The sequence below is a fragment of the Brachypodium distachyon genome, chromosome 2 (assembly GCF_000005505.3).
Source record: "Brachypodium distachyon strain Bd21 chromosome 2, Brachypodium_distachyon_v3.0, whole genome shotgun sequence".
NCBI classification, from domain to species: domain Eukaryota; kingdom Viridiplantae; phylum Streptophyta; class Magnoliopsida; order Poales; family Poaceae; genus Brachypodium; species Brachypodium distachyon.
The window spans coordinates 54,167,412-54,194,443 of NC_016132.3; the positions used below are offsets into that span (position 1 = coordinate 54,167,412).

Genomic DNA, 27,032 nt, shown 5'->3' on the forward strand with positions numbered 1-27,032 from the left:
ACTATGTGGGCGTGTGATCTTCTTTTTGTTCCGTTATTTCAATAATGGAATCTGGTCGTAAGATTATGGAAACAAAAATGCTTTCTTGATCAGGTCTGCAAGTGCCTGTGTGTCATCTATGGTGAGTTTCTAAACCTGCTGCTGGTAACAATAAGCAGGAAACTACTAGGGTACTTTGTTTTGAGTTATGTGTCTGCGTTTGCTGAATGCCTGCATTTTGTGTTGTAGCTACTGCTGCGCCAAAACATTGGCTGGCTTGCCCATTTAGTCTGCTAGTATTCTGAATCGTACTAGTATTACTATTACTTCGGTTCATTCGTTGTGCACTTTTATTCGCAAGTAAGTATAATTCTGGGCTCTTTCCCAAGTAGCAGGACCTGATTTTCCCAGCATAGCGTGACACTAAATGGAATGGAGAAATTGGAGAGGAGGAACAAAGGAGGAGATCAACAAATGATCCCTCCAAATAGATCTACAAACTCCCTTCAGATGGATGGAAGATTTGGGGCTTGGGGGAGGTGGAGAAAGCCCTCAAAGATGGGGAAATTTCGGCTCCAAAAACCCTAAACCCGATGGGGAAGAAGACCCCTATTTATAGGGCCCCCAAAATCTGCCCGTTAGACACAGATTTTGCGACCCGGAGGCAATCCTGGAGGCTCCGGGATTAATTCCAGACCAAACCCGAAGCTACTGGACACACCCGGAGGAAATCCCGGAGGTTCCGGATTTAAATCCGGGCTGCCCAAAACTGCAGTGCAACACAGACGGAAACGGCGATAACTTTTGCAAACGAAGTCCCATTTTGATGAACTTGGTCTCGTTTCGAAGAAGACAACAAGCTATACATGTTAACAGAGAAAACCAGCAAAGATCAACCAAAAGAGATGATGCAAAATATGCAAAGGTTTGAGCACTCTACGCACGACGAATTCAAGCTACCGCCCGAAAGCCCCTATTGATAGAATGGCTATGGAACCTATAAACCGGTCTCTCACCTAACTCCTTGAGACCGGTAAAACTAGAAAAACCTAGCTAGAATATACCTTTGCCTTGAGCAATCCACTTAAGGTTGATGTAGGCGTCAATGCTCGTCTCAAGTTGGAATCTTTCGCTTGATCACGGTCACTTGGTGAAGATACTCAATTTGCTCCCCCATACTCCAATGTGGGAGACTTTCACTTTAAGATCATCTTTACATGTACATTATCACAAAATGGATGGCAAACTTCAAGCATGTATCTTCTCGGGATGCTTATATTGAGCTTGCCCTTTGTCAATCTTGATGACTGTCTCCATATGGGCTATATAAGATTGTTTCTTCAAAGCTCGCACATATGTATCACCTAATCCTCAACCAAATAACCTAGACATAATATTGGTTAGTACATAAGTGCAATATACAATTGCTTACCATATGATTCATGTATATAATCCTCAGAGTGCTTTTCTTGATCTTGCTCTTCTCAACCTTGATGAATCATCACCACTTGATCTCATCTCTCATGGGCTATATGAAATCTTCCTTTTTGATCTAAACCCATGAGTTTCACCTAACACACATATAGATATACCAAATACATAGTTTATGGGTTAGTTCACAAAGCGCAATTGACAAATGCTTATCATACCACTAGATCTCATGTGGTACATAATTACGCTTGTGAGTTGACCAACGTGAATCCAATATTTGCACTTATTCTTGGTCAACCTTCACTTTTCTTTACTCCATCTTTATGATATAATGAATATCACTTTAGTCCTCTTCATCTTCTAACACAAAATCTTGAGACACCAAATGGATTCTTCACTCTATTACTTGCTCCATGACTTGGTTAACCATGACTCAACTCATGAGCTCAACATAATCTTATCTTGAAATCATATGTTGAATCTCTATCTTGTAATCATTCTCTCAAGATCTTAATCCTTCATGGGAACTTCACATTCTTCTTCTTTTTGATTTACTCATTAAAATCCAATAACTTCATGCCTTCAATTGAATATACTTTGCTTACTAGCATCCCTTCATATAAAGCTCAATGCAAACACTTATCCAAATGGATTGTCATCGGATACCAAAACCACACATCCAATTGTCAACAACTCAATGTATATCTTTATCTTCATGACATTTATCATTGAATTAACCAAGTGGTCTTCATTCATTGCCTATGAAACATTCCTTCAAATATATCTCAACTAAAACATTAGTCCATAGGGATTGTCATTAATTACCAAAACCACACATGGGGCAACATGCACTTTCACAAGTGAATCTATTGAGAATTTTCTCTGGCCAACAGAAACGTTGAGCGAATGCAGGAAACAACAAGCACAAATCCGAAAACCTGAAAGAAACTCTGAATCTTTGAGTGCCACCAACTCAATTTAGAATGGCCAACTCTGAATCCTCTTGTGTAGATCACGACGACGAACAAGAGGAAAGAGGCACCCCAGGCCGGTCGTTGAGCCTGACTCTCGCCCATTTGCCACACGCCGGTACCGACTGTGAAGCTCCTCCTCGTTGGCGATGAAGGACTCCTCCTCGTTGAAAGGGCATTTCTCTCCTAATTAGTTTTGGTGGTGATGACAATGTGTTTTGCTATCTTATCTTGTGCTAAGTATTTCAGGTTTTATAAAGAACTCGACACAAGATGCATTGTGGACCCGTAAAAAGGAAAGAAGCGTAGCGGTGTTTAGCGGCTTTTTCGGTTGTTTTGAGTCGTAGGACATCCGTACTATTAAGAGGGGATACACAAGGGAAGGTAACGGGTGAATCAATTTCATGTATACATCTACTCAAATTGCACCCGCTAAAAAGCCTACCTAAAAAGGTGTGAGTCGAAAACTGTTTTCAGAAGGTGTTTCTGGCAATTCAGGTTTCCAGGCGGCGGAAGTTCTGGGTGAACTTCTGCCCGAACCTCCGGGTGGTCTCTGTTAGTTCCAGAGGAATATGCGGAACTTCCGGTGAATATCCGGAACTTCCGGTCAGCCGGAAGTTCCGGCTATTTAGCAGAATTTCCGGCCTACCCCGACCTGTGCCTAACGCCTCGATTTTTGGGAACCCACTTATATACCCCTTTGTTCCCAACGAGCTAAATGACCAAGCAAGCAGCCAACAACACCCCAACTCATCTCAAGAACACCTCAAGCTTAAATCTTCAAGATCTCCCTCCCTAGCCACTCATAACTCTTGATTCTTTGAGGATTGGAGGAAAAGATCTTGCTCTAGGGTTTCACCAAGTCAAAAAGTTGATTCCCCTTGTTTTCTTTGTGGATTTCGTTTCTCTTGGGTTGTTGGGAACCCTAGACGGAAGCGGTCACCTCGAGCTCTCACTTGGTGTGTGAGGAGCTTGAGGCTTGGATTGGGAGCCTCCTATTGAGTTGTGGAGTTTGCCCCGATCAAATTTGTAAGGATTCGGCGTTCGCCCTCAAGGAAGCCATTAGTGGAACTCACCTCACCTTTGTGGTGTTGTGAGAGCTCATCCCACCTTTGTGGTGTGGTGAGTTGGAGAATAGAGTGAGCCTTCATGGCGTCTTTACCTTTGTGGTAGAGCACTCCTCCAAACGGAGACGTACACCGATCCCAATTGGTGGAACTCCGATGAAATCTTCGTCTCCATGTGTGGTATCATTTCTCCTTTACATTCTTGCTATTTATTGTTGCTTCGGCTATTGCATTTCATTCTAGGGTTGCATTCACTTTAGAGAATCTAGAGAACCCTAGGATTAAGTGTTTGTATCTTTCAAGAAAAGAAAAAGAAAAGCTAAAATTTGTTAGTCTCCTATTTCTCCCGGCGGCGGCCAAGGACTCTTCCTCTTCCCCGCAATGTAGTCGAGTTGCCATTGCCGGCCTCTCCGACAGGACTCTCCCTCAAAAGTCAGTTACTACAACAATTAAGGCCGGCGGTGACGCAATTATCCAACTCATCTCGTTCACGCGGGCACGCAATTACTACAGGTCTCCTCTCGCGACCTCGCGCGTCAGTGTTGTATTCCTTGTTGAGGTCCTACGGCATTCGACAGTGATGCCGTTTGTGGATATGTGTTCTGATGTTCTGTTTGCTGCAAGTGGCATGGTTTCGTTTGTCCGTGTTGTTCCGTCTACGTTTTGACGACGTCGCACTGTCGCAGACCGAGGCTGCACGAAAAACATAGACAGGTTCGTGGAACGTCTGTGGCTTGTTCTTTGGGGATCGGGGGTGCCTGCGACACTGGAACCAAGGGAGGATGATTTTTTGATTTTTGCTTTCGGCGGAACGGGCGTGGGCGTCGTGTGTGCCCGTGGTTTGACACGCGGGCTGGGTGTAAACGGTGGTGCAGCCAGGAAGGCAATCATTTCTCCGTGCGTTGCCGTGAGCGTCGGAGGCATTGCGGGTTGGGAACAGGACGCTTCTCCGGGTACTCGTTCGGACGCAGCAGCCGCCCCGGGGAGCATGTGGAGTGTCCTGTTCGTCGGGGTTCAGGTGTAGCTACGATGCTGGAACAAACGGAGGATGATTTGTGGCTTTTACTTTCGGCGGGATGGCCGTTGGCGTCGCGTGTGCCCATGGTGTGATGCGCGGGCTGGGTGTAAACGGTGGCGTAGCCGGGAAACCGTTTCTCAGTGCGTTGTCGTCAGCGTCGGAGGCATTGCGGGCTGGGAAAGGGCCGCCTCTCCGGGTGCTCGTTCGGACGCAGCGGCCGGCCCGAGGAGCATGTGGGGTTTTCTGTTCTTCGGGGATCGGGTGTGGCTGCGATGCTGGAACCAACGGAGGATGATTTCTGTCTTTTACTTTCGGTGAGGTGGCCGCGGGCGTCGCGTGTACCCATGGTGTGACGCGGGGGGGTGTAGACGGTGGCGTAGCCGTGATGATAACAGCTTCTCCGTGTGTTGTCGTCAACGTCGGAGGCATTGCGGGCTGCGAAGGGGACGTCTCTCTGGGGAGCGGGGGGCATGTGGAGTGTCCTGTTTTTATGGGTCGGGTGTGCCAACGGAGGATGATTTTTGGCTTTTACTTTCGACGGGATGGGGAGGGCGTTGCGTGGGCACATGGTGCGACGTGTGGGCTTGGTGTAAACAGTGGCATAGCCGGGAAGGTAGTTGTTTCTCCGTGCGTTGTCGTCAGCTTCGGAGGCATCGCAAGTTGCAACCGGGACGCCTCTCCGTATCATCGTTGGGGCTTGGCCGCCGCTCTGGGGGCATGTGGGGTGTCTTGCCTACAGCCGTTGTTGGGCATGATTCCCGGGGCGGCTCTGATCCGCTGGCACCAATGTGTGGCCGTTTCTAGGCTACCGTGTATTGCGTCTGTACGGTCCGGGATAATTGGTTATTCCCGGGTCACTTGGGTCCTTGTAGAGAACAACTGTACACGAATGTCTTGTCGTGGACGGTGGCCCCGGCTCGATTTCTTCCAGAATAGGTGGCCGTGTGGCCAAGACCGTGCATTGAGTGTCATTGGCCCCGGGCTTGGCTCTTGGTGTATTCGACACCCCCGAGGGTCCAACGTCTTTGTATGCCGGGTCTGTCGATGGTTCCTAGGAAAAGCTGGACGACCGGGACGCGGTCTTCCGCATCACGCGTTTCAGCAGGCTTGGTCTGTCGATGAAGATGGTGGCGGCGGTAGAGGATTTTTGTTCCCGCCTCATTCTAGTGATGAAGGCGCCACTTCCCTTGGCTTAGCACTGAGAGCATTCGTCCCAGCTTGAGGCAGGGTGCAATCTCTCATGTCTGACCCAAGTGACACACTCCTGGGAGATTATGCACGCCTCAAGATCTCAAAACTGCCGCCTACATCTCCACAGCGAGCTCCTTAGGGTTCTCTCAAGACGAGCCTGTTGAGCCCCACTTCACCACTGGAGGCGAGCACTCTTACGCCACAACCATCGCCATTCCAGGCTGCGTCCTGTGATACGTTGTTTAGTTTAGTTTCTAAAAACTGTGCACTGCGATCTTTTGTGAACTCTTGCCATACTCTGGCTTCACTGAAAAGGTTGGGGCCGGGCTTCATAAAACCCCGACGGTCAAATCGGAAGCCCGAGCCCGGCCCGGCCCGAAACCCCGAAAATACGTCATTTAAGCATTAAAATAATTATTTTTGGATTAAATAAATGATTTTTATACCTGTTTTTCCTAAAAATACCAATTTTTAGTAATTTTGGGCTTTTTTCAGGCTTTCGGGCTAGGCTTTCGACGGGAAAGCGGGCTCGAGCCTGGCCCGGGACATCAAGCTTCGGGCCGGGCCACCCATGCCCAGGATTGGCTAAAAAAAATAAAGATGGTGGCGCAGTACTCTCTCATTCGCCGGATAACGCCATAGGTCAAAGTACTCCTTGCATATATAGACGAAGTAACACTCTCTTATTTAGTCCTCTCTCAAAAGAAAAAAACACTCTCTTATTTACTTTGTCCGAGCAGAAGGGCCGATCCAAACTCTGTACAACAAGAACAATTTTTTTTTATCATGTAAACTGAAGAACAGCGCAAAATAAAACCAGCGAAATTCTGAAACGGGATACGCATGCTTCCTTCAATCAGTCAGGAGAAGATGTCGACATGGCACCCCGTCGCCGCAAACCCCTGCGCCACCGCCGTAGCGTTGCCGGGGTCGGGAACCCTGATGTAGCAATCCACGTCCGGGCTGTACTCGACGCTGTTCACGATGACCACCCTCAAGCGCGCCCTGGCGTGGAGCTTGACGTTGACGTTGAAGAACCCCTCCGCCTTCTCCCTCGCGAACGCCGCCGCGGCGCCGCCGGCGACATCGGGGCTGATGACGATCTGGCCGTCGAAGCTCGGCCTCACCACCATGGTGCTCTTCCGCGCCTGCCGCATCCGCGGGAGCCACGCGTACCCGAACGGCTCGCCGCCGTAGAGCGCCACCGCCTCCAGGCGCCGGTACACCACGGCCTGCCTCCGGTTCGGGTTGCGCACGCTCAGGGCCACGGTGAGGTTGTACCGCAGCGTCTGCGTCTGCGTGCCCCCGTCAATGCTGGACGCGGCGAGGTCGAAGCGGGTGAGGTTCGCGGAGTCGACGGTGGCCTTGAGGGTGTCCGGCTGGAAGGCGAGCCAGAGCACGAGCACCACGATGCCGACGCCGATGAGCGCGAGTGTCAGCACGCGGAAGGCCCTGCAGAGGAGCCCGTACGGATCGGCGACGGCAAGGCAGGGGAGGCCACGCTGTACGGGCTTGGCGTCTTTGCCGGCGGCGGGGTCGTTTGGAGGGATGGTCGGGCCGTAGTAGCGCTGGTCGAGGTCGTGCTCGGGAGTGGCCATCACGGACTTGTGTTTCTCCGGGAAGCGAACTGGTGATCGGTGAGTGCATAGATGTTTTTTGAGATTGGAATGCACAAAAATCGCCTGTGATTTGTACTAGGATGGGATTTGTACTAGGTGGGGAATTGGGGCGGCTATTGTTTGCGCTAGTGGCGAACTGGCGCGCGCGTTCTTGGACAGTGACTTGGACCGTTGATTGGGGGTGTACTAGGTGGACGAAGGCGGCGGGTGAATTAAGGCTGCCTTGTTTTGGAAAGCGCACCCGACAAAGGATATGCGGGCGGGCGGGCCGCCGGCGTATGTTGACTGGTTTGACCAGCTGGTGATCCGCCGTTCTGAGCGCTGAAAAAAAAAGCAGCGTGGATTTCGAAGGAGCTGATTGATATCTGAATGTTCCCAGGCCATCATTGTGGGCCAATTGTTATTTGGTCTTTTTCTTTCTCCGGGCCCAGTTAAGGCTGGAGGTTGAGATGGGCCGTAGTCCCAAGGGGACGTACTGTAAGGACTGGTGGCTTGGGCTCCAGTGAGCCCATAAATTTTTTCCTTCTATTTTTCGAAAATAATTTTGCGGAGCAGTAAGTTTCGATAATCTGAATGTGAAAATAATTTTTCAAACATACAAAATGTATTGATATTTTTGCATATGTTTAAAATTCGTTATAAAGTACTTTAATATTTTTTACATGTTGGAAGTTGGCATGGGCATGAGATGTCACGCTAGTCAGAGATTATCTGTGAAGTCCATCGCAGCATCCCATTGGAGTATAACCAACGAACCCGAGATCTCGATTTATTCGTACATATTTACACATGGACTGAAAACGAAAGAATCAACACGCTTAGCAGAATAAAGCATGTTTAATTATCGAGCTAATGCCTTGGCTGGTAGGTCTACTATCGACAAATTCAAACTACCAGCATCAAAGACCGGCCGGCCGGCGGCGAAGGCATGAATCGGCGTAGGTCGACGATCAGAAGTCCACGTCGCACCTGGTCCCCAGCATCGTCGGCACGGGCGCGGAGCTCGCGCTAGGCACGGGCAGGCGCAGCGTGCAGCTGATCTTGCTCTTGCGGCGCACGTTGAAGACCCTGACCCTGAATGCCACGTCGGTGTACAGCCTCACCTTGACGTAGTAGAACCCGTCGCTCTTCTCCCTCCGGTACGCGCGCAGCGCGCCGTTGCCGTCGAGGGGCTCGGATCCCCCGAAGGCGGCCGTGACGGTGCGCTCGGCCTTGCCGTCCAGGTAGAAGGGCTCCAGCGGGTCGTACCCGAACCGCTCGCCGTCGTAGGACGCCCGCGCCTCCAAGTACTCGTAGCGGATCCCGAAGCGGTTCGGGTTGCGGACCCGGATGTCCACGGTCAGGTTGTACTGCAGGAGCTCGCGGGCGCCGGGGGCGGGGCCGTCGGGGAGGTCGAAGCGGGAGAGCGTGGCGGAGACGGCGGTGGCCCTGACGGAGCCCGGGCGGAAGATGAGCCAGAGGGCGATCGTGAGGGCGCCCAGCGCGATGACGGCGATGGCGATGACCTTGAAGAGGAAGCAGACGAAGCAGCGCGGGCCGCCGCCGCTGCGGCGAGGACGAGGGGGAGCGGCGTAGTACGCCGGCTGCGGCGGCGGGGCCGGGTAGGCGTAGTAGGGTTGCTGCTGCTGCGGCGGCGGCGGTGGCTGCTGCTTCTCGTAGGCGGCCATTGGGTCGAGAAAATGTAAGCGCGAGCGCGTGGAATGGATTACGATCGGTCGGTTGGGAGTGGGTGGATGGCTGATGCTTGAATGATATAATGGGGAACAATCGTGGCCATACTTATATGCGGTGCGTTGGGGAAGATGGTGCTTAACATTGGAAGTTGGAAGCGCGTCGCGATTTTTTTTCTCTCTTGACGCGCTTGCTTTGGGTTCGGAGCAGGACTCCTTGAACAGTCGTGCTAACGATGTGGGTGAGGTCAGACGAAGTTTCGCCGTAGTGGAATAAGAGGACCGTAGTACGAACGCGGGGGTGGTGCACCCCCGGCTACCTACACCCCCTTTCGTACCCACATATTTGTTTTCCCTCTTTTTCTACGTTAGTTAATTTATCACATTTTAAATTTAATGGGGGATTAGAAGTCTGACCGACTGAAAACTTTTACTCCCCTCTCTTCTCTCTCTTTCACTTTTAAGTACATTATGGTACATGACATGTTTATAAGTACAAATTTAGTACATTAAGGTATGTGTATTGTACCTTATCAGTTTTTAAGTACCTCATGTACATGAGATTATGATACAAATGCATCATGTGGTACATGACATGTACCTTAACAGTTTTTAGGTACCTGGACAGATCAAATTATACCAAGACAAAATTACAACATAAACATTTATTAAAAACTAGTACCACGTCATGTACCCATGGTAGATGATGGTGCTCAAAATCACAGTACTCATCAATCACAGTACCTTTCTAAGTACCTCATCAATCATCTCATTAATCAAAGTACCTCATGGATCAATCAAAGTACAAGCACCTCTCAATTCGAAGAGAAACCGCAAGCCAAAATCAAAATCAAGAGCACAAAATCCTCCGTCCACGGCCCATGATGGGGATGCACAAACCGAAACTATACCAAATCCACAGCCCGTGATGGGGAAGAAGGTACCCGGTCGGCGATGCCCCTGTACATCACCTGCAGCTTCACGCGCTCCACCAGCGCCGCCACCCTTGAGGGATTCGGCCTCCCAGCGCGCTCCTGCTTCTTCTGCCCGGCGTCCGCGAGGAAGCAGAGCAGCGGTACAGCAACGGCGGAGCGCTCTGGGGCACGCAATGGCGGGGTGAGGAAACAGCGGCCAGCGGGGGCGGGGCAGCAGGCGGTTGGACCGACAAGGTGCAGCAGCCATACCGACGGCGGCGCTGAGGCAGTGGATTCGTGTGAAACTGAAATGAAGCGGAGGAGAGAAAGAAGAACCTGAGACCAACCATCCATCTGCGTGGCACCGTAGTACGGGCGAGTCCTTTTCCAGCGTCACGCGTATCGCTACTTCGAGCCGTATATGTTTGCACTGGTATCGATCGCGTACACGTCGTTGCTGCTTATGTTTCTCTCACTGGGACCAGGTCAAATCTGAGGAGGCGGCTCAGGCTCTGTACCCCGCGTCCGCGTGAACACGGAAAAAACTTGGGACCAGAAAGAAATTAGCGGAAGCGCACACCAAAACACGGGTGAGATAAAACCACGTATATGCGGGTGCACGCTTCCGTGAGTTGGTTGATACGACTGCTATCAGACTGAACCCCAAATGGCCAAAGGCCCACAAGGCCCATATGACCGAGCCAACTCGGATCAACCAACCAGACTCGCCAGCAGATAAGCCAGCTCGTGCTCATTGTGTTTTTCTAGAGCAACCACGCCAGCATCCACGAGAATGTAAAAGGCAATCGGAGGAATGCAATAAGGATCTGTCTCTAGGCCACTAGTGATTTATTAGTTTTTTTTCTCAAAAATTGATTTAAGATTTGGAGGTTAGAATATAAACGGAACACACGTGGACCCTGCTCTTGCATCCCCCAGGCGCGATCATCCATTCACAATACACACGACACTGCTGGAGGGCACCATCAGCTGCAGCAGCAGCGGGCACTTGACCGACAGCGTGCTCGCCGACGTCGTCATCAGCGCGCCGTACTTGTACCGCAACACGCCGTCGATCCACAGGTCCACGGGGTAAACCGCCGTCGTGTTATCATCATCATCATCATCATTGCCGGCCGCGCCGACGCCGGCCGGCGACTTGCCGCCACCCAGGGCCGAGCTCCCTTCGAGCACGGCGCGCACCGCGTCGGCGCGCCTCGCTCCCTGGGACGACATCGGCAGGGCGACCCGGTCGAAGCGCTGGCCCTGGTAGATCCCCTCCGCCCGCAGCAGGTGGTACTTCACGGACGCCCGTCTGTTCGGGTTCGTGATGATCAGGCCGGCGGTGAGGTTGAACGAGAGCACCGGCGGGCTCGTCGTCGAGTTCAGGAGGAAGCGGGACAGCGTCACGCGGTCGACGGCGACCTCGATCGTCTGGGGACGGTAGATGAGCCAGATGAGGAGCATGATGATGCCCACGAGAATGCAGACGCCGATGACGGCTCCGACAACGATGCGAAGCCAGCTAAGACGACGGCGTGGGGCAGGCTGGGGCTGAGGGTGAGGAGGAGGACCGTCGGAGGAGGGCGCGCCGTCGCTGTAGCCGCCGACATGGATTTCTTGCTGTGATTGCTTCATGGCTGCCGGGGGATGGGGCGACGTGACATGTAGAATGGATAGATATAGATAAGACTACGATGTTTTTCACGGCCGATACAATGCTTGCGAGGTTGTTCAAGGCTAATACGACAACGTTGTAACATGTGATGGCAACAATCTGACGAAACCTTCAAGGTTCGTCGCAGCTGTAGCACAGCTATAAAAGTATGCTGAAGAAATGCCGGCAGCCAGGGTGCCACACCACAAGGTGGAAATAACAAAGCAACTGAATGCAACTAAGGACAGATAGAGTACAGCTGCGGAAGTACATAGCAAAGTCTAATACTTGGGAATTGATACGAGTAGATCAGATTTGCTGACTGGATAGTAGTTATTATAATGGCAGGATCTCTTGACAAACAAATTAGTGAGAGCAAATATAAACACATCAAGTCGATGTTGGGAGAGTTTGATAAACAGAAAAAATAAATATTAGACCAAAGTGGCCCTTGATTATGTAGATGTGTCTTACAGTACATTTCTGTTTGCAAGTTTGGGCTATTTACAAAATGTACTGTGCAGAACTGGAAACTGTTGGGGTGCAAACATGGGGGTGTATGGGACTGGTATATCACACAATATGAAGAGGCGCAATCGCCGCAATGTGGTAAAATTTTACAACTTTGGTGACTGAGCGCAGAAAATAAAAGGTCAATGTTATGAGCACTCACAATGAACTGCGACTCGCTTCATCATTCATTAACCCTTTAAAACTTCTGGCCAACCAGATCGCCGTTTCTCGGGGGGACACTTTAGCCTTCCCAAACGGCTTGAGAACAACCGCAAGCTCCTCCAACCTATTGTTTTGCAGAAGATCTGCAGACAGCTCCAACAACCCTTCAAGAGCCTCGGATCGCTGCCTAAATGACTTGACATCTAGTATTTCTTTTGACATAGAATTTGCTTCTGGGATAGAGGGTAATTTTACCACATCTGAACTGGCCAGTTCCGGACAGATAGTAGTAGCTTCTGAAACATTTGGCTTCGCAGCAGCAGAATCAATGAGTACTGAAGGTATATGATTTGGTGGGATGCTTCTCACATCCACCTCTTCTTTTATCACGTCCTGAAGATGGCTAACATCTGTGCTTTGGATCCCCATTTCAGCATTCTCTGTTACTACCTGCTCATTACCGAGACAGAAACTGCTGCGCCTTATCACATTAGCATCCTCAACTGCAGGGCTCAAATGAAAAACCGGTACTTTCTGTGACGAGTGATGGACAGAAGCAGGTCCTTCATCTAGTGCAATGTTCGTTGTTGAATCAAAGGGAAGAATATCTGGTACCGATGAAAGCAGTTCTTGAACTGTGAACTTATCCTCATCACTCTCCACAGTTACAACTGCAGTGCTCTGCCCCATCTTACTGCAGGGCACATCATCCTTGCAGATAAAATCTTGCTCAGATACATCAAAAGATGGGTCCAAGGCTGAACTAAGACTAATATCATCACTACTAGCTATACTTTTCTGCAAAGTGGTGGTGTTGAGCTCTGGACTTGGAATAGCCGTTAGGTCATGCTTTTGTATGGCAGAGTCAGGTATCGGGCATTTACAGGATGAAACCAAGTTAGTTGGAGAATCAGGTTCACCGGTCTGCCTGATACCATCAGCATAATCAACTGTAGAACTGGAGCAAGCAGTGCTGACTTCCTTGGTTGCTACAGCCTTTAGTGGGGTAGATTTTGCCCGTGAATTACCAACTTTTATTGGAATACCTCCCAGGGGACTTGGAGGAGCTATAAGAATACCAGGAGGCTCAGTGAGAGCATTTTTTGGGCCATGGGCAGGTTGACAAGGACTTTTTGCATGCTCCGTGACGACCTTATTGTGAGCCCGTTGTGTCCCAGTGTGCTGTGGACTCTCTGCTCCCATTTGTCGACGAGGAGGGAAGCTAGGGCGTTTATTAAATTTGGGTAGCATCCTGTTCTTAACCTTTCCTTCAGCTGCATCAACGTTTTCCATTGTCTGCTTGGCAGAGTCTAGGTGATGCAGCTCATCCACTTTAATATTTGACTTTGGAGAATGCTCACCAATTGGTGACTGCAAGACAGGACCAGCAAAAGATGAGCAACAGAAACAAAACGTGAGTTCAGCACAAGAAAAGGATTAATCCTCACCAAATGTTTCATCGGAGGAGATTCTTGTATCTGTTTCGCAGGTTCAAAGGTGGCCTTTCCTGACTCATGTGATGTCACTTCACTAGACTTTGAACTGGAGGAGATATCACTGTTATGCTTTGAATCATCAGGTGAGCGCTCTCTATGGCTAGGTGGACATAGCTTTACACGGCTAGCTCTCAAAGGTGAATTGTGTACCCTGAGCTTACTAGTCTCCTCCCGTAGAGTTGTTAGTATCTTCTTGATGATCTTTGGCTGCTTACTCACATATTTTGGATGCTGATCGACATGTATGGACTTGCATGAATCTTGTCTCTCCAGGTTACTACGAGCAGTGTTCTTACAGCTTTTAAGATCATGTGGTGTTGAAAATCTTTTAACTGACACATCATCAGTGGCTTCAGCATCTTCAGTATCAATGGTGGTGGTGTTGGAACTTGAAGCTAGCCCTGACGTGTTTCTTTCACTTGATTGTATACTGTCCATATCACTGCCAGTGCCAGAAATGCTACTACACTGGCTCCCAGACATGCTTCTCCTACTGCTCCGTGAACTGGTAATGGATTTCTCTGGTGATCGCATAGGATGTGGTACATCAGAAAATGGGCGGTGTTGATTAACATAAGGTTGTAGGTATGGATTTTTCAGAATCTCAAATGCCTGTTTACAAGGTGTAATGAATAACGTGAAATTTTGAGTAAATGCGATAAATAGGTACTACATGGAACTTTCTATGTGCTTAGTAGCTTACAGTAGGCCGATGTTCAGGACTCTTCCTCAACATGCTTTTGATAAGTGTTTTCCTGCAACCAACAGAGAAAAAGGGGGACCATTTTAGGATTAGGAAGCTAATCACAATATGACAATAGAAAGGCAATGTTTTGATGGGATGAAAATGTATTGTGTCTGCTAGCAGACATCACTTGACTCTGGAGAAGTTGAAAAACAATGTATTGAAGAACTTTGGAAAGGATAGAATGGTTTTAATATTACAATAACAATTGTGACACTGAAAAGATCGTGAAACTATTTGAAACAAGAAAAGCGAAACTTCAATATATGACCAATATATATGACATGCAGATACTTACATAGATGAAGAGTAGCAAGTAGGCAAAGGGCCAATGGATGAGCGATTTATCTTACTTATAAGTCCAGCCATATCCTGAAACATACATAAATTTAAGCACAACTTGACTTCTACAGTTCAGAATCAATAACAGCATCACATTGGTAAATGGTGTCCACTGTATGAACTTTTAAGAAAATAAAGAATTAAAGAACTACAGTCCAGCAATTTGACAAAAATCAAAAGCAAAAAAAACTAACAATTAGCATCATTGTTCTCAAAGAAAACTTCAATTTGAATAACCTTACGCACATATGGATGATGGATCTGCTTAAAAGCAAAATGTTCGAAATTAAGAGAAAGCAGCAGGCCTCTTCAAACACATATTGTAAGTCCACGAGACATAAGATCTACATCATGGAGAACTCTTTCTAGCATTATATGAAACCCATTCTTCTCTTATATAATGATTCACTTGGCATGCGCATGATGAGAGGCAAAAGAGGGAGAAGAGGCTCTGCGGAAGTCATTATTCCCAACATAATGACCGAGTTAGGCAGAGTTCAGAATGGCAATGGCACCACAGAGTGAAGAGGTCAATGCTTCTTAACTCTCGGGCAGGTTTTTTAGCTTACTTTAAGGCAAACAATAAAAATTGGAAACAAATTATTCAGTGGAGATGCAAATGCCACAACCTCTCAATCAAAGGTGCCTATGATCTCAAAGTGCCTGGAAACCATATAGTTTGTGCTTTTGTGAGTTAAAGGCCATTCATAAAGCCACCAGAAAGGAAGAAAGTGTAATTGAATTTTTTTTATCTTCCATCCGTTCGTTGATGCCAACCTGCATACCTATTTCCAAGTGATCTAGTAAATATTATCCTTCCAGGGCATTCAGTAGGTACATAGCATTGATTAGAAACGGACCCAATATTGTTACTTTCATTGAAACATCCACGGAAAGGTAATTATAGCGATGCAAGGAATATGAACTGTTTAGAAGAAAAAACATGAGCAAGTACTGTTAGGTAGGAATTATAGTGATTTTAGAAAATGAGCTTATTAGAACTCACAAAAGCCTTGAAAGCAGGTCGATGAGCAGCCATCTCATACATACAACATCCTGTACCGACATATATATAGGTTAAAACTAGGTATATAACATTAGTTTCTCTAGTAACAGCAAGGGAATATTACCAAGAGACCAGATGTCCGACTTGAATCCATAAGGAATGTCTGTGAGCAGCTCTGGGCACATGTAATTTGGTGTTCCCACAACCTAAGAAAGCATCATGCTAACATATAAGATTATGGGAGTACATCATACAAGGATAAAATCAATATGTGATTTTCCATGCAAGATTCCATCATTTTAAAACAGCAAGAGCAATAGAGGATGAACAAAATAAGAGAGAAGTTTACCGAAGATGTTAAATCATCTTCCTTTAAAGTCTTAGCCAGGCCAAAATCCCCTGCAAGTAAACTAAATATTTTTAAACAAGCATTGACATATAAAGATGGACAAAAACACAGAGCTATTTGATCTAATATGAGACCCTAACCAAGACGAATGTCCTGATCTTTTGTGAGAAATATGTTTGAGCACTGCAAAAGGACAAGGGCAAAAACGTTACAGGCTGCTTAATGAACTAAATGACAGCATCATTATTCTTGGTCACTTACCTTGAGGTCTCGGTGCAAAACATAGTTCGAATGCAAGTAGCCAACAGCTAGAGCCAATTGAGCAAACCATCTCAACATTTTCTGATGTCACAACAGTTAGCACACTTTTGAATATTCTTAACCCAAAGCATAAGAATGGACTAGAAAAAAAAATCATAGCTACCTCCTCCGGGAAGTACGTCCCATTTGCCTTCTTCATCAGTTCAGCCCTATCAGAAAGGACAAAGAGGCAAAACAGAGTCAACAGAAAGGCAACAGACAACAAATTAGCTCCCACGACAAGTAAATTACACTCACATATCACCACCTTCACAGTATCCCGTCACAATGCAAACGTAGCAGCCCTGTCGTCACTCACAGAGTAAGCTATAGGAATATGGAACAAAACAAAAGGCACATTCAGATACATGGTCCTAGAGAACAACAAACCTTCTCAACCCATGCCTCCTTGAATTCAACAATGTAAGGATGTTGCAGGCGAGCAATAAGAGCCATCTGCAATTTTCCTTTCATTCATCAATTCCTCAAAGAACTAATAATCTATGAACAAATAAAGCCTAATGACTTTCCTGCTTCACTGACCTCTTGATGAGCAGACTTGCGGCAGCGCTCAGTCTGCCTCGCAAGCCGTATTTTCTTCAACACATACCTGCAAACCAATCAGATATCAACCACCTACCATAAGGAGAAACAAACTCTACAACCAAATAGAAGCATAGCATGCATCATACTTTTTCTTCTCAGTCTTGTGGTTCACGAGGATGGCAGCACCGAAGGCACCACGGCCAATCTGTTCCATAATTTCGTATTGATCCATCCGTGACTCCATGATTCCCGATCACTGAAAACAACTTGTAGAACTTCACAGCGCAGCACACTGTCGAATTTAGTCACTGACCCAAATCTTCACATATTTTCGACAGGACACACCCAGTTCAGCTCCACGCCTCAGGCGACTTCTGAATAGCATTCCAAAAACAAAAAACATAAATCAAGCAGCAGCAGTGTATAATTTGCAAACATATTTGATCAAAACCTGCTCAGCTGCTCCTGTTTTATCCAACAGAATCCTAAGTGCCTAATTGACTCACACGAGAAATTTAACACCTAACCACAAAAAATCCACTAGGAAGTAGCTACGCAAATCCATGGCTGAAGTTTCGCGGCTGAACTTGGAGTACGCACGGGAAAGGAGTAACCATTCTACGAAGAAACGTGAGAAGTTTGGAAACTGTACCGAACAGTTCCCAACAACCGCCACTGGCCGAGACAGGGACATAAACCGCCGCTCTCTCCGCCGACATTGGACAGGGGCGGCGGGCTCCGGTCACCTCGCGGACGCTCCACGGCGGGCGGCCCCCGGTTCCCGCCGAATCCGGCGGCGGGATATGGCGCGGCCGAATCGGACTTATCGGCGTCACGGCGCCGATGCCTCTGCTCTCCCGGGCAGGGCCGCACCCGATCTCCGTCGCCTGGTGGCTTCAGCTGCGAGGCAAAGCTAGTGCCCTTGCCTCGCCAGCGCCTCTGGGGATTTTGATTTCGCTTTGTTTTGCTCTGCCTTCTCTTTCTGTTCCGGCGTGCTATTATTTAATTAGATCGTCATATGGGGGAGGTTGGAGGAGCAGCTTATATATACGCCATAGTTGGTTGCAAGTTGTACTCCAGTTTGTAGGGGGACTAACACTTAATTAAGATACTACTAGTGGACCTAAGGTTGAACTTCAAATTTGATGGTTATCCTTTCAAATGATTTGCGAGTTATTTACATAAAAATATAATTTTAATTTCTTTCGAATATAATTTTGAAAATGGAGAGTAATGATTACCTATAACTTCATGCCAACCATTTTTATGAGTCCGATTCTTTTAAGGACGGGACTCACGGGTGCCCGTGCACTATTAGGTATCCGGGGGTGCACACCCAAATATGGTAGGTTCTGGTAATCCACTTTCCGCCTTTCCTAAAATGGAAAACATGATCCTCTGATCCGGCGCGCGTGGTCCCCTTGATCCCGATTCTTGGCGCGCGTCGGACCGACCCCGAATAACTCCACGCGCCAAAAACTAGTTCCCAGGCTATCTAAAAGTTGCGCCCCCCCCCCCCCCCCGTAAGTTAGGAAAAGAAAAAAAAAAGGAAACAAAAACAAGTCTTTATGTTTCTTAGGATAGTTGTTTATGTTTCTTTTGCCTATCTTTTGACAGCAAGCTATTGAGAAACAAAAGCAAAACGCACGTAGTTCCCCAGGCATGAAAAAAAATGCATAAACAGGCATCTCTTCTGGAAAAGTAGGAACACAGCATCAGAAAACACACAATGCTCAAGCAACTCTAGGCTCTGGAAAACACATAAAATGCTAGATCTCCAGTTGACAACAGAGAAAAACAACCTAGACATGTTAAAAAAAAACAGGGAAAAAACAGCAACTACCTCACCTATATAACGGAGGCACAAGTATTTCAACTGTGAAAGCACTATGCAAGTGCAAAGTAGCAGCAAACTGTACAGGTTTCATCATAGTGCCAAAGCAGCAAAAAAGTAGGACAAAAGTATGGACAATTACCAATTACAGCAGTACTCTCCTAAGCAAAAGCAAACAACTGAATCCACTTCACAAAAATGCTTCTGCTCCCACCCAATTTAGTCTCCCCAGTTTCCACCATTTAGACTAGTCTACTATTCAGACTTCACGGCACTTCCCCCCCCCCCCCCCTCCTCCTGTACAACTTGGCATAGTTCACAGCACATTCTCAGTCGCCTTTCATTTTACTCCTTTTGCAATATGTACAAAAGCTTATACATCTGTCTTGGGAAAAACTTGACACCTGGGATTAAAAATACACAAAAACAAAACAGATCAGGAGACGTTAAAAAATGTGGAATATGCTTCTTCAAATGTAAGTGCAAGACATAATTGATTGACTGGATTTTGCTTAATTTGCTTTGTTGGTTGTTATTAATTGCAGATGGATTTGATGGATCTTAATGAGTTGCCTACTGATCTAGTTGATGAAGGAGTTGCAACGACTGGGTTCCCATCTTACTGCACTCAGCCTGCTCCCGGCAAAGAAGTAGGAGAAGAGGTGCACAATGAAGTCAATGCTGGCTCCTCACATAATGGAAGCATGCACATTGTTGGGCGTGAGGACTAGGCCGGGCAACTTGACTCCACTGACTTAAATCCGCAGACAACAAGTATCCCGAATGATGACGATGACATCAATGATGAGCAATTTCCAGAAGACGAAGTTCTGTCACAGCCACATGAGCCATATTTGGGGATGAGATTTGATACACTGCTATGCGCAAAAGATCACTACAACAATTATGCACTAAGGGTGGGTTTCTCGATAAGATCAAGCACTTCTAGGAGATCATTGTACACAAATGAAATGGAGAAGCAACTTTTTGTTTGCAATAAGTTCAGGAAGCCTAAAGCTGATGGTGAACCAACTAAGAAAGCTAAAGTTGCTCCTGATGTTAGCTCTGATTCTAAAGTAGGCAGTGAAGAGGAAACTGATCGAGAGGAGGATTTGCCTATAGGGAAAAAAGCTCCAAATAAAAGAAGAAGAGAGACAATTAAGGGCACAAATTGCAAAGCACGGATGATTGTAAAGCTGCTGGACAGCAGGTGGCAAGTGATATATTTTATTGCAGAACACAACCACCCTTTGATTATCAAGCCATCCTTGACTAAATATCTAAGATCACACCAGGGTATTCCCAAAGAGGAAGAGAATTTCTTGAGAATTCTGCACGATTCTAACTTAGAAACAGGTGTATGCTAGTTGCTTTCTCTCTGATTTGTTGGTTAACATTAGCTAGTTTGTAAAAAAAACAGGGAAAAAACAGTGCTTCTGTGATGCTAAATATTTTTCCATGCAATCTGCCTTCTCTTATGCATGATGTTCATTCTTTTTTCAGGACGAATGATGCAACTAATGTCATCATTTTATGGATCTGGCCTTCTAATTCCATATACAACAAAGGCAATAAGCAACTACCGGGTCTAGGATGCGTGCACAAACCCGTGGTGGTGATATGGCCGAGACAATTTCCTATTTTACACAGAAGTGACTTGATGATCCGGACTTTTACTTCAATGTTCTTTTGGATGATGAACAAAGGGTTCAAAACTTATTCTAGATAGATGGTGCAGCCCGCAAAGCATATGGAGATGCTTATTCCGATTGCATGTCATTTGATACTACCTATTTGACCAATCAGTACAACATGCCGTTTGCACCTTTCAAAGGTATCAACAGACATGGGCAGTCATTCATGTTAGGCTGTAGCTTTTTGAGAGATGAAAAGGCAACTAGTTTTGACTGGTTGTTTGAGACCTATCTAGATGCTATGCATGGCAAAACTCCCGATAATATTATTACTGACCAAGATTGGGCGATGCGGGCTTCAATAGCTAAAGTTTTCCCAAACACCATCCATCGCAGCTGCCGTTGGCATATCATGAAAAAAAGCACAAGAAAAGCTTGGTTCATTCCTAGGTAGAAGGCCAGAATTTGTTGCTCAATTCAATGAGGTTGTTGATTACAGTATGACACCTGAAGAGTGTGAGCAGGGTTGGGCAGAAATGATGGAAACACATCAAGTGGCTGGCAACAAGTACATTGCTTGGCTGTACAACATTAGAGCAACATGGGTCCCGTGTTACTTCAGAAATTGCTTCTTCCCATTTCTCCAATCAACCCAACGCAGTGAAGGCATTAATGTTGTATTGAAATGCTATGTGAACCCACACAACTCTATCCTCAATTTTGTGCACCAACATGAGAAGATACAGTTGAAAATCCTGGTGAAAGAAGGTGGCAATGACTACAGGACAGACCATCTGCATGTTGATACTTGGTCGTCATATCCAATAGAAAAGCAAGCATTGGAAGTTTATACTAGAGACATATACTACAGATTTCGGTCAGAGTTTGAGATGATTGGAAGATACAATGTAAGGCCCCTGCAAAATGACATTTATGAGCTTATCCCAAACAGAAAATACTGTTGCAACTATGGGACAAGAGCATACAAAGTCACAGATAGGGTTGATGAAGCTTCCTACTCGTGTGAGTGTTGCAAATTTCAAAAGGATAGGCTGCTTTGCTGTTACATTCTAAAAATATTTACTCATTGTTCGATTGATGAGATACCCCAGCATTACATCTTGAAGCGTTGTACACAGCAAGCAATAAGAGAAGAAGTTGCCCCCGAGCAAGATCAGCCTGATGTTATGCCCAAAGAATTAGAGAAGGAGATCCGTTTGGCCAATATGTCTGTTGAGTTGCAAAAAGTTGCTAGAAAAGCTTGTGGATCAGATGCAGCTAAGCAAATTGTGGACAAGCACGTGCGCACAATGTGGACTGAACTTTCGCATCTAAATAAGACAAGGAAACCCACTAAGAAAACAGCTGCAACAGCCCCATCACCTCGGGCGTCAGCTTCTGTGCCGCTGCAGCCGGAAGTTGCTCCAACGGTTCGGAACTCAGAGAGGTCAGTGACAAAAGGAAGGATGAGGAAAAGAAGATATGAGAATGCACTTGAGCTAAGGCCCAAACGGAAGAACAAATGTGCCTTGTGTGGTTCAGATGAGCATAACCAAGCGACTTGTCCTTCTAAATTGGTGTGATGTTGGACTTAATGTGCTGTTGATTGATGCTGCGACTTGTCCTTAATTGCTATCAATTTTTTGTCAACTTTGTTGTTAATTGCTTATACAGCTGTAATGTTGGCTGGACCTATTTGAGACCTATGTTTTGTCTTTACGAAATGAGATGCTGGAATAGTAGTTCTTTGTGCCTTCTTTGTACTTTATTGTAGAATAAAACCAAACCCAAAACATGTGATGCCAAAAAATGGTAAAAAATTTGCTTCAAAAGGGTAAAGGAAAAGTAATGTGTACCTAATTCAGCTTCAGAGTGCTTCTCCATGGCGTGCTGTTGATGTCGGCGCTCAGCCAGAAATAGGTGAGCAACTTCCTGATGTTTGGCTCATTGGATTGCCCGTAATCTGGGGGTAACCTTCCATCCCATAATTGTGCATTCATAAGCATGAATATTCCACAGTCATGCCTTCAAAAAAAGTTTAAAACCCCACATCAGAGAGCAAATAGCAAGAAAAGGGGAGCGCAAAAAGTAACTCTGGTAGTTCTTGTTGCTAACAGAAGCAAAGGGTATAAGCAAAGTAGCTTACGTATTTTCTTGTTTCGGGCCTCCAATATCCTTAAGTTCGAAGGCATCAACTTTTGCTTTTGAGTTTGGGTAATGAGTAGTCCACAAGCATGATATTGATGCCACTATTGTCGTTGCACATTTGTCCAGCGCCTTGTTTCCTAATGTTCTCATTGAGTCTAAAACTTCATATCTCTTGTCCCTTATATTCAGATTGAGTAACCAGTAGTGACCCAACGTATCATCCTTGCATTTTGGATCTAGTGGTTCAATCATTGGGAACATTACCTTTACAACAACAAAATAAAAAACCAAAAAAAGTTAGAATACATGCAAGTTTCGGTAAGAAAATGGTTTTGACAATTAGACAAACTACAAACAAAAGTAAGTTGGTCAGTAAGTTTTTGGTCCGCTCCCAGCAACTACTAGAAAACAAATCTCATGAGCTTTGAAGAAAAAGACATGAAAAATGGGGAAGATATAATGCAATTCCTTACCATGTCCAGCCAGTCAAGGTGCATTTTGTCCCTGTCGAATCTTTTCTTTAAATCAGAACTGGTCAAGTCAAAACGCTGCAACCACGTCTGTGTTTTTGTGTTGGACAAAACAGAGTAAAAGAGTGAGAAAATATTTTTAGTTGCATGGTTTGCTCTATCTGAAAAGGCTGAAAAGAAAACCAAGAAAGATTGCTTACGGCGATTCTTAGTGGCATCACCACCTTCTTGACATTGCTTGGTACTTTTAGCCTGATGTACTCGATGCCAATCTCGACAACAATGTTCTTCAACCAAGCTTGTGGTGCCATTGACATCGCCAATTCTTTCACAGTAATGTAATAGCCATTGTAATTAATAATCTCTGAGCTGCATTTGGACATTGCAGATACACAGGTCAAAAAGAGAAGAAAAGTTGTTTGTTTAAAATATAAAGTGGGGTAGGTCAAAGGAAACCTTTTATCTTCTTTCAGAACCCTTGAACTTCTCCGACCAACAGCAAGTACTGTTGCATAGGTTTCTTTGACTTCATTTGAGCAGGAGAAGGAGTTCTTTGTGTTGTAGTCGACATAAGGATACCTTTTGCACGCTGGAGCCTTGATAAATCTCCTCTTGGGGGCGTGGGGAGTTGTTGATCCAGAATTATTGATTTTGCAATTTTCACTGTTGCTTGCTTTTGGTTGAGGTGGTGTACTCAGATCAATAGTTTCGGCATTTTTAATCTCTAGGTGTTGGGCTAAAATTTCAGGAGGTGTGGACAAGTCAATGTGATCTGGCTCCTTTTTTGCTTCTTCTTCTTGCTTCTTTATGCCATCAGCTTGTAACAACTTGTGGGAAATCTTGTCTGCATGAGCCCAAGCTTCGTTTAGCAACTCAAGGTCCCAGTCGGCCAGATCGTCAAAGTTCTCTACCTTGATTGCGGATGTCCCAACAGTTGCTTGTCCATTTGACTTGCCTTGCAAATCGGGTTGCGAGTCTAGCCCCAGGTCGAAGGATGGATAGGGGAAATCCATGCCAGTAGTGCAGGTCCATGATCTGCTTCTAACCAATGGCTTGTTGCTCAGTGTCTGATCCTTTAGTTGCTTTGAAGGCATATTATCATCTACCTTGCTAGGGCAAAAGCTGGTTGTAAAAGAGCATTTGGTGGGCACGTTTCTGTACTTACTCCATTGTATGGTGGATTGCTGTTATGCATATTTCCATCCCTTGGATAGAACACTTGCGGATCTGTCCCGTGCAAGCTGGATGGTGTCCCCTGTGCAAATGATCTAACAAATGTAGTTGGGGCAATCAACTTTGGAGCCAAATCTTCCCATTTACAAGCATTGTCAGTTGACTTCCCTTGTCCATTAGGCAACTTTTTTTTGTACTCTTGAGTGAAAACGTCTTCAGCCCTGGCCCATGTTTTATATGGTGATGGTTCAGGGCAATATCTGACCTTCTTAGACAAACCACTTTGCTGCCCTGCAACGTGAGCCCTTCTTTGTGGCAATGTTGGTTTTTTGTTCCCCTCCCCTACTAGAGCTCCAGCTTGAAATGATTCCTTGCATTCAAATAGTTCTGATGTTGCAGTAGGTGCTTGCAAGTCTGGCTTCCTTACACCTTGAACAACAACATTAGTAGGTTGCATGCTAATTGACCATTGCAAAATTTTATGTTCTTTCATTGCAAAATCTGCAGCTTGGACTTGGTACAAGGGACGAAGAGCAGTTGCAACTTCAGGTGATTTTGGTTTTTCTACTGCTACTAAAGCTACTGCTGCTACTGCTGTCACACCCGCAGTAGATGACTTTGAAGGTAACCTGAGATTTCTCCGGAATACAATCTTTTTGTATTTCCTCATAAGCTTAGCAGCTTGTGTTCCTCCACCTGAATATGTTGCTTTGCCTTTGACCTTGAGAGCAGGTGATGCATTTTTACATTATCTGCTGCCCCTTCTACTTCTCTTAAAGCAGGTTTGAGTCATTGCATCTCAACAGTATTTGCCTTAGTTTTTGTTGGAGTCAAATGTTTCTGCTTAGCTGTTGTAGTTGCCCTAGGAGACCGGGCAACACAGTTATCCTTTGTCTTGTTTGAGTTCCGTAGCCAAGTGGCTGGAGATGTTGGTTCCTTCTTGGCCTTTGCTTTGTGCTGACCATCATCATCATCTCCCTCCCTCAGACCCTGAGTTGTCATTGCCTCCTCCTCATCTTCATCGGCGTCGTCTTCTTCACCCCCCCTCCTGACTATCCGAGCTGTGGTGCTTGTCGCGTGCTCGGTGTTTCTTCACCTGGCCTCCTTCATCGCAGTTCCGTTGCTTGTTGACATTTCTAGCAATATCGGCTCGAGCATCCCCCACCCTTTTCCTCTTCCCAACTGTTTTTTTGTGGTGAGTTTCAGTTTCTTCGTCTTCAAGTTTGCCTATGCTCTCAACAAGTTTGCCAATCTTCTCTGAAATTCCTGAGCACAATTCTCCCACCATAGTTGCTAATTTTCTTTTCTTCTGTGGATTTGAAATATAAAAGGAAAAGGGGTTCAGATAATATTATGAGAAAGTTGCCATGTAAAATAAATGCAAAAATGACATAAAAAAAAAGATTGATTGGCTGATTGTTGCAGGGCACTTACCGTTTTGTTGTAGGTTGCTGGCAACTTTGAAGAAACAAAATCTTCGGCCTGTTGCGAACCTACGAACAAGCTGTACTCAGTTGGCAGCTCCGCGTTTGTTGGAGTCTCTGATGTGGGTTTCAGCTGTCGGCACGGTGAAAAAAAAAAGAAGATACAGATACGACATTAACTTTCAGGATAACAGAATTGCATATATCCGGGCTACGAAAGGAGCTTGAATGCAACTTTAGACAAACTTACATGCAGTTTTCCGTATACTCCGAGTTCTTTCATATCTTGTTGAATCACTCTGTTTATGGCTTGTTTTATCCATGCCTGGATACGCATAGGGCAGTTGCTCAAAGGCTCATCAGTGATCAGCGAGTCGAGATAGTAGATCTGCAAAAAATGAGTTCAAGTTCAGTTACGCCGTGAGAAGAAAAAATGTAACACAGAATAATAGAATAGATAAAAAAGGAAAATAGACTAAGAAATTAATCAAACAAGCCAAAAAAGGGAAAAGTGTGTTGATCAAACTTACAAAAAGGTGATACACATAGGACCGGACTGAGTTCTTTTCGTCACCAACTTCTTGAAAGATTCTTGTAGTTGATCAACTACGAACTGACAGAAATTTAAGTCATCGATAGCATCCAGATTTATGAAGGACGGGTAGCACCGTGGACTGACTTTGAGACTTGTGGTTGGGCAAAGAAAGCAGGACATTGCGGCTATTAACCAGGCCCTGAGAAATTTATCATTTGCTTGTTCCATTTTGCCAATCATATTGCACCATGACGTGATGTCCGGTGATGATCCTTTTTCAAATCCATACTCTTGCAAGATAAAATCTGTGTCTTCCTGGTTTATCACATAGTTGACTGTTCTACCTTTGTTTGGCAACTTAAACAATTTGTACACGCTGGCAGCTGTTATTCTGATGACACCCCTCTCAGGAACTACTAATTCTGACAACTGCAGGTTGTAGCAACTCATCACAAACTTGCTGAACTCTGCTGGCATTGTATGGAAAGGAAGAAATAGTAACCCGCCAAAATGCCTCCTGGTGATCAAAGCTTTCTGTTCAGGTGATAGGTTTTTATTAAGTTTGTATAGCCTAGCAGGAGATGCCCTGTTCCTCCCAACCTAAGTAATTACCAGAGAAGCAAGATTAGAATGTAATCATCATGTAATTAGCAGCTTTAAACAAACAAAATAAAAAGGTTGCCTATTTTAAGCAAGCTATGTGATGTTATTACCTCTTTTTCTGTCCTTCTGGGGCGTATGTGTTTAGGAACTTGCACATCTACGACCTCTTTGACAGCTACAGCCTTGTTAGGAGCCTCAGAAACATTTGCCTCTGTGGGAGCCTCAGGCTGCGTGT

The 27,032-nt window shown here is 45.9% G+C and overlaps 4 protein-coding genes and 1 long non-coding RNA gene across 9 annotated transcripts; all 5 read right to left on the reverse strand.

Annotated features, from left to right (window-relative positions):
• Window positions 1-6,417: 6,417 nt before the first annotated feature.
• LOC100838467 (NDR1/HIN1-like protein 3) lies at window positions 6,418-7,852 on the reverse strand. The gene has a single exon (XM_003567257.4). It carries the CDS (start codon window positions 7,253-7,255, stop codon window positions 6,518-6,520), a length of 738 nt encoding a protein of 245 aa, XP_003567305.1. The 5' UTR covers window positions 7,256-7,852; the 3' UTR covers window positions 6,418-6,517.
• A 131-nt stretch (window positions 7,853-7,983) lies between these two features.
• On the reverse strand, window positions 7,984-9,165 carry LOC100845064 (NDR1/HIN1-like protein 10). Its single transcript, XM_003564630.4, has one exon. The coding sequence runs from the start codon at window positions 8,941-8,943 to the stop codon at window positions 8,227-8,229; it is 717 nt and encodes a 238-aa protein (XP_003564678.1). The 5' UTR covers window positions 8,944-9,165; the 3' UTR covers window positions 7,984-8,226.
• A 229-nt stretch (window positions 9,166-9,394) lies between these two features.
• LOC112271155 lies at window positions 9,395-10,440 on the reverse strand. Its single transcript, XR_002964084.1, has 2 exons — window positions 10,197-10,440; window positions 9,395-10,042 (listed from the first exon to the last, which is right to left on the reverse strand). It is a non-coding gene; the product is annotated as an uncharacterized LOC112271155 (long non-coding RNA).
• Window positions 10,441-10,688: 248 nt separating this feature from the next.
• LOC104583354 lies at window positions 10,689-11,832 on the reverse strand. Its single transcript, XM_010235257.3, has one exon. The coding sequence runs from the start codon at window positions 11,496-11,498 to the stop codon at window positions 10,806-10,808; it is 693 nt and encodes a 230-aa protein (XP_010233559.1). The 5' UTR covers window positions 11,499-11,832; the 3' UTR covers window positions 10,689-10,805.
• A 100-nt stretch (window positions 11,833-11,932) lies between these two features.
• Window positions 11,933-17,995, reverse strand: LOC100845374 (serine/threonine-protein kinase Nek5). 5 transcript variants are annotated; one of them, XM_010234302.3, is made up of 15 exons: window positions 17,629-17,995; window positions 17,123-17,347; window positions 16,974-17,040; window positions 16,821-16,886; window positions 16,689-16,735; window positions 16,555-16,600; window positions 16,392-16,472; window positions 16,271-16,313; window positions 16,131-16,180; window positions 15,906-15,987; window positions 15,782-15,831; window positions 14,732-14,805; window positions 14,392-14,443; window positions 13,641-14,300; window positions 11,933-13,563 (listed from the first exon to the last, which is right to left on the reverse strand). In XM_010234302.3, the coding sequence occupies exons 2-15, from the start codon at window positions 17,218-17,220 to the stop codon at window positions 12,187-12,189; spliced, it is 2,793 nt and encodes a 930-aa protein (XP_010232604.1). In that variant the 5' UTR covers window positions 17,221-17,347; window positions 17,629-17,995; the 3' UTR covers window positions 11,933-12,186. The 5 variants fall into 5 exon arrangements, with proteins under 5 accessions (XP_010232604.1, XP_010232603.1, XP_014754889.1 ...); XM_010234301.3 differs by having other exon boundaries at window positions 17,123-17,350; XM_014899403.2 differs by lacking the exons at window positions 16,974-17,040; window positions 17,123-17,347; window positions 17,629-17,995 and having other exon boundaries at window positions 16,699-16,735; window positions 16,821-16,877.
• Between the last annotated feature and the right edge of the window lie 9,037 nt (window positions 17,996-27,032).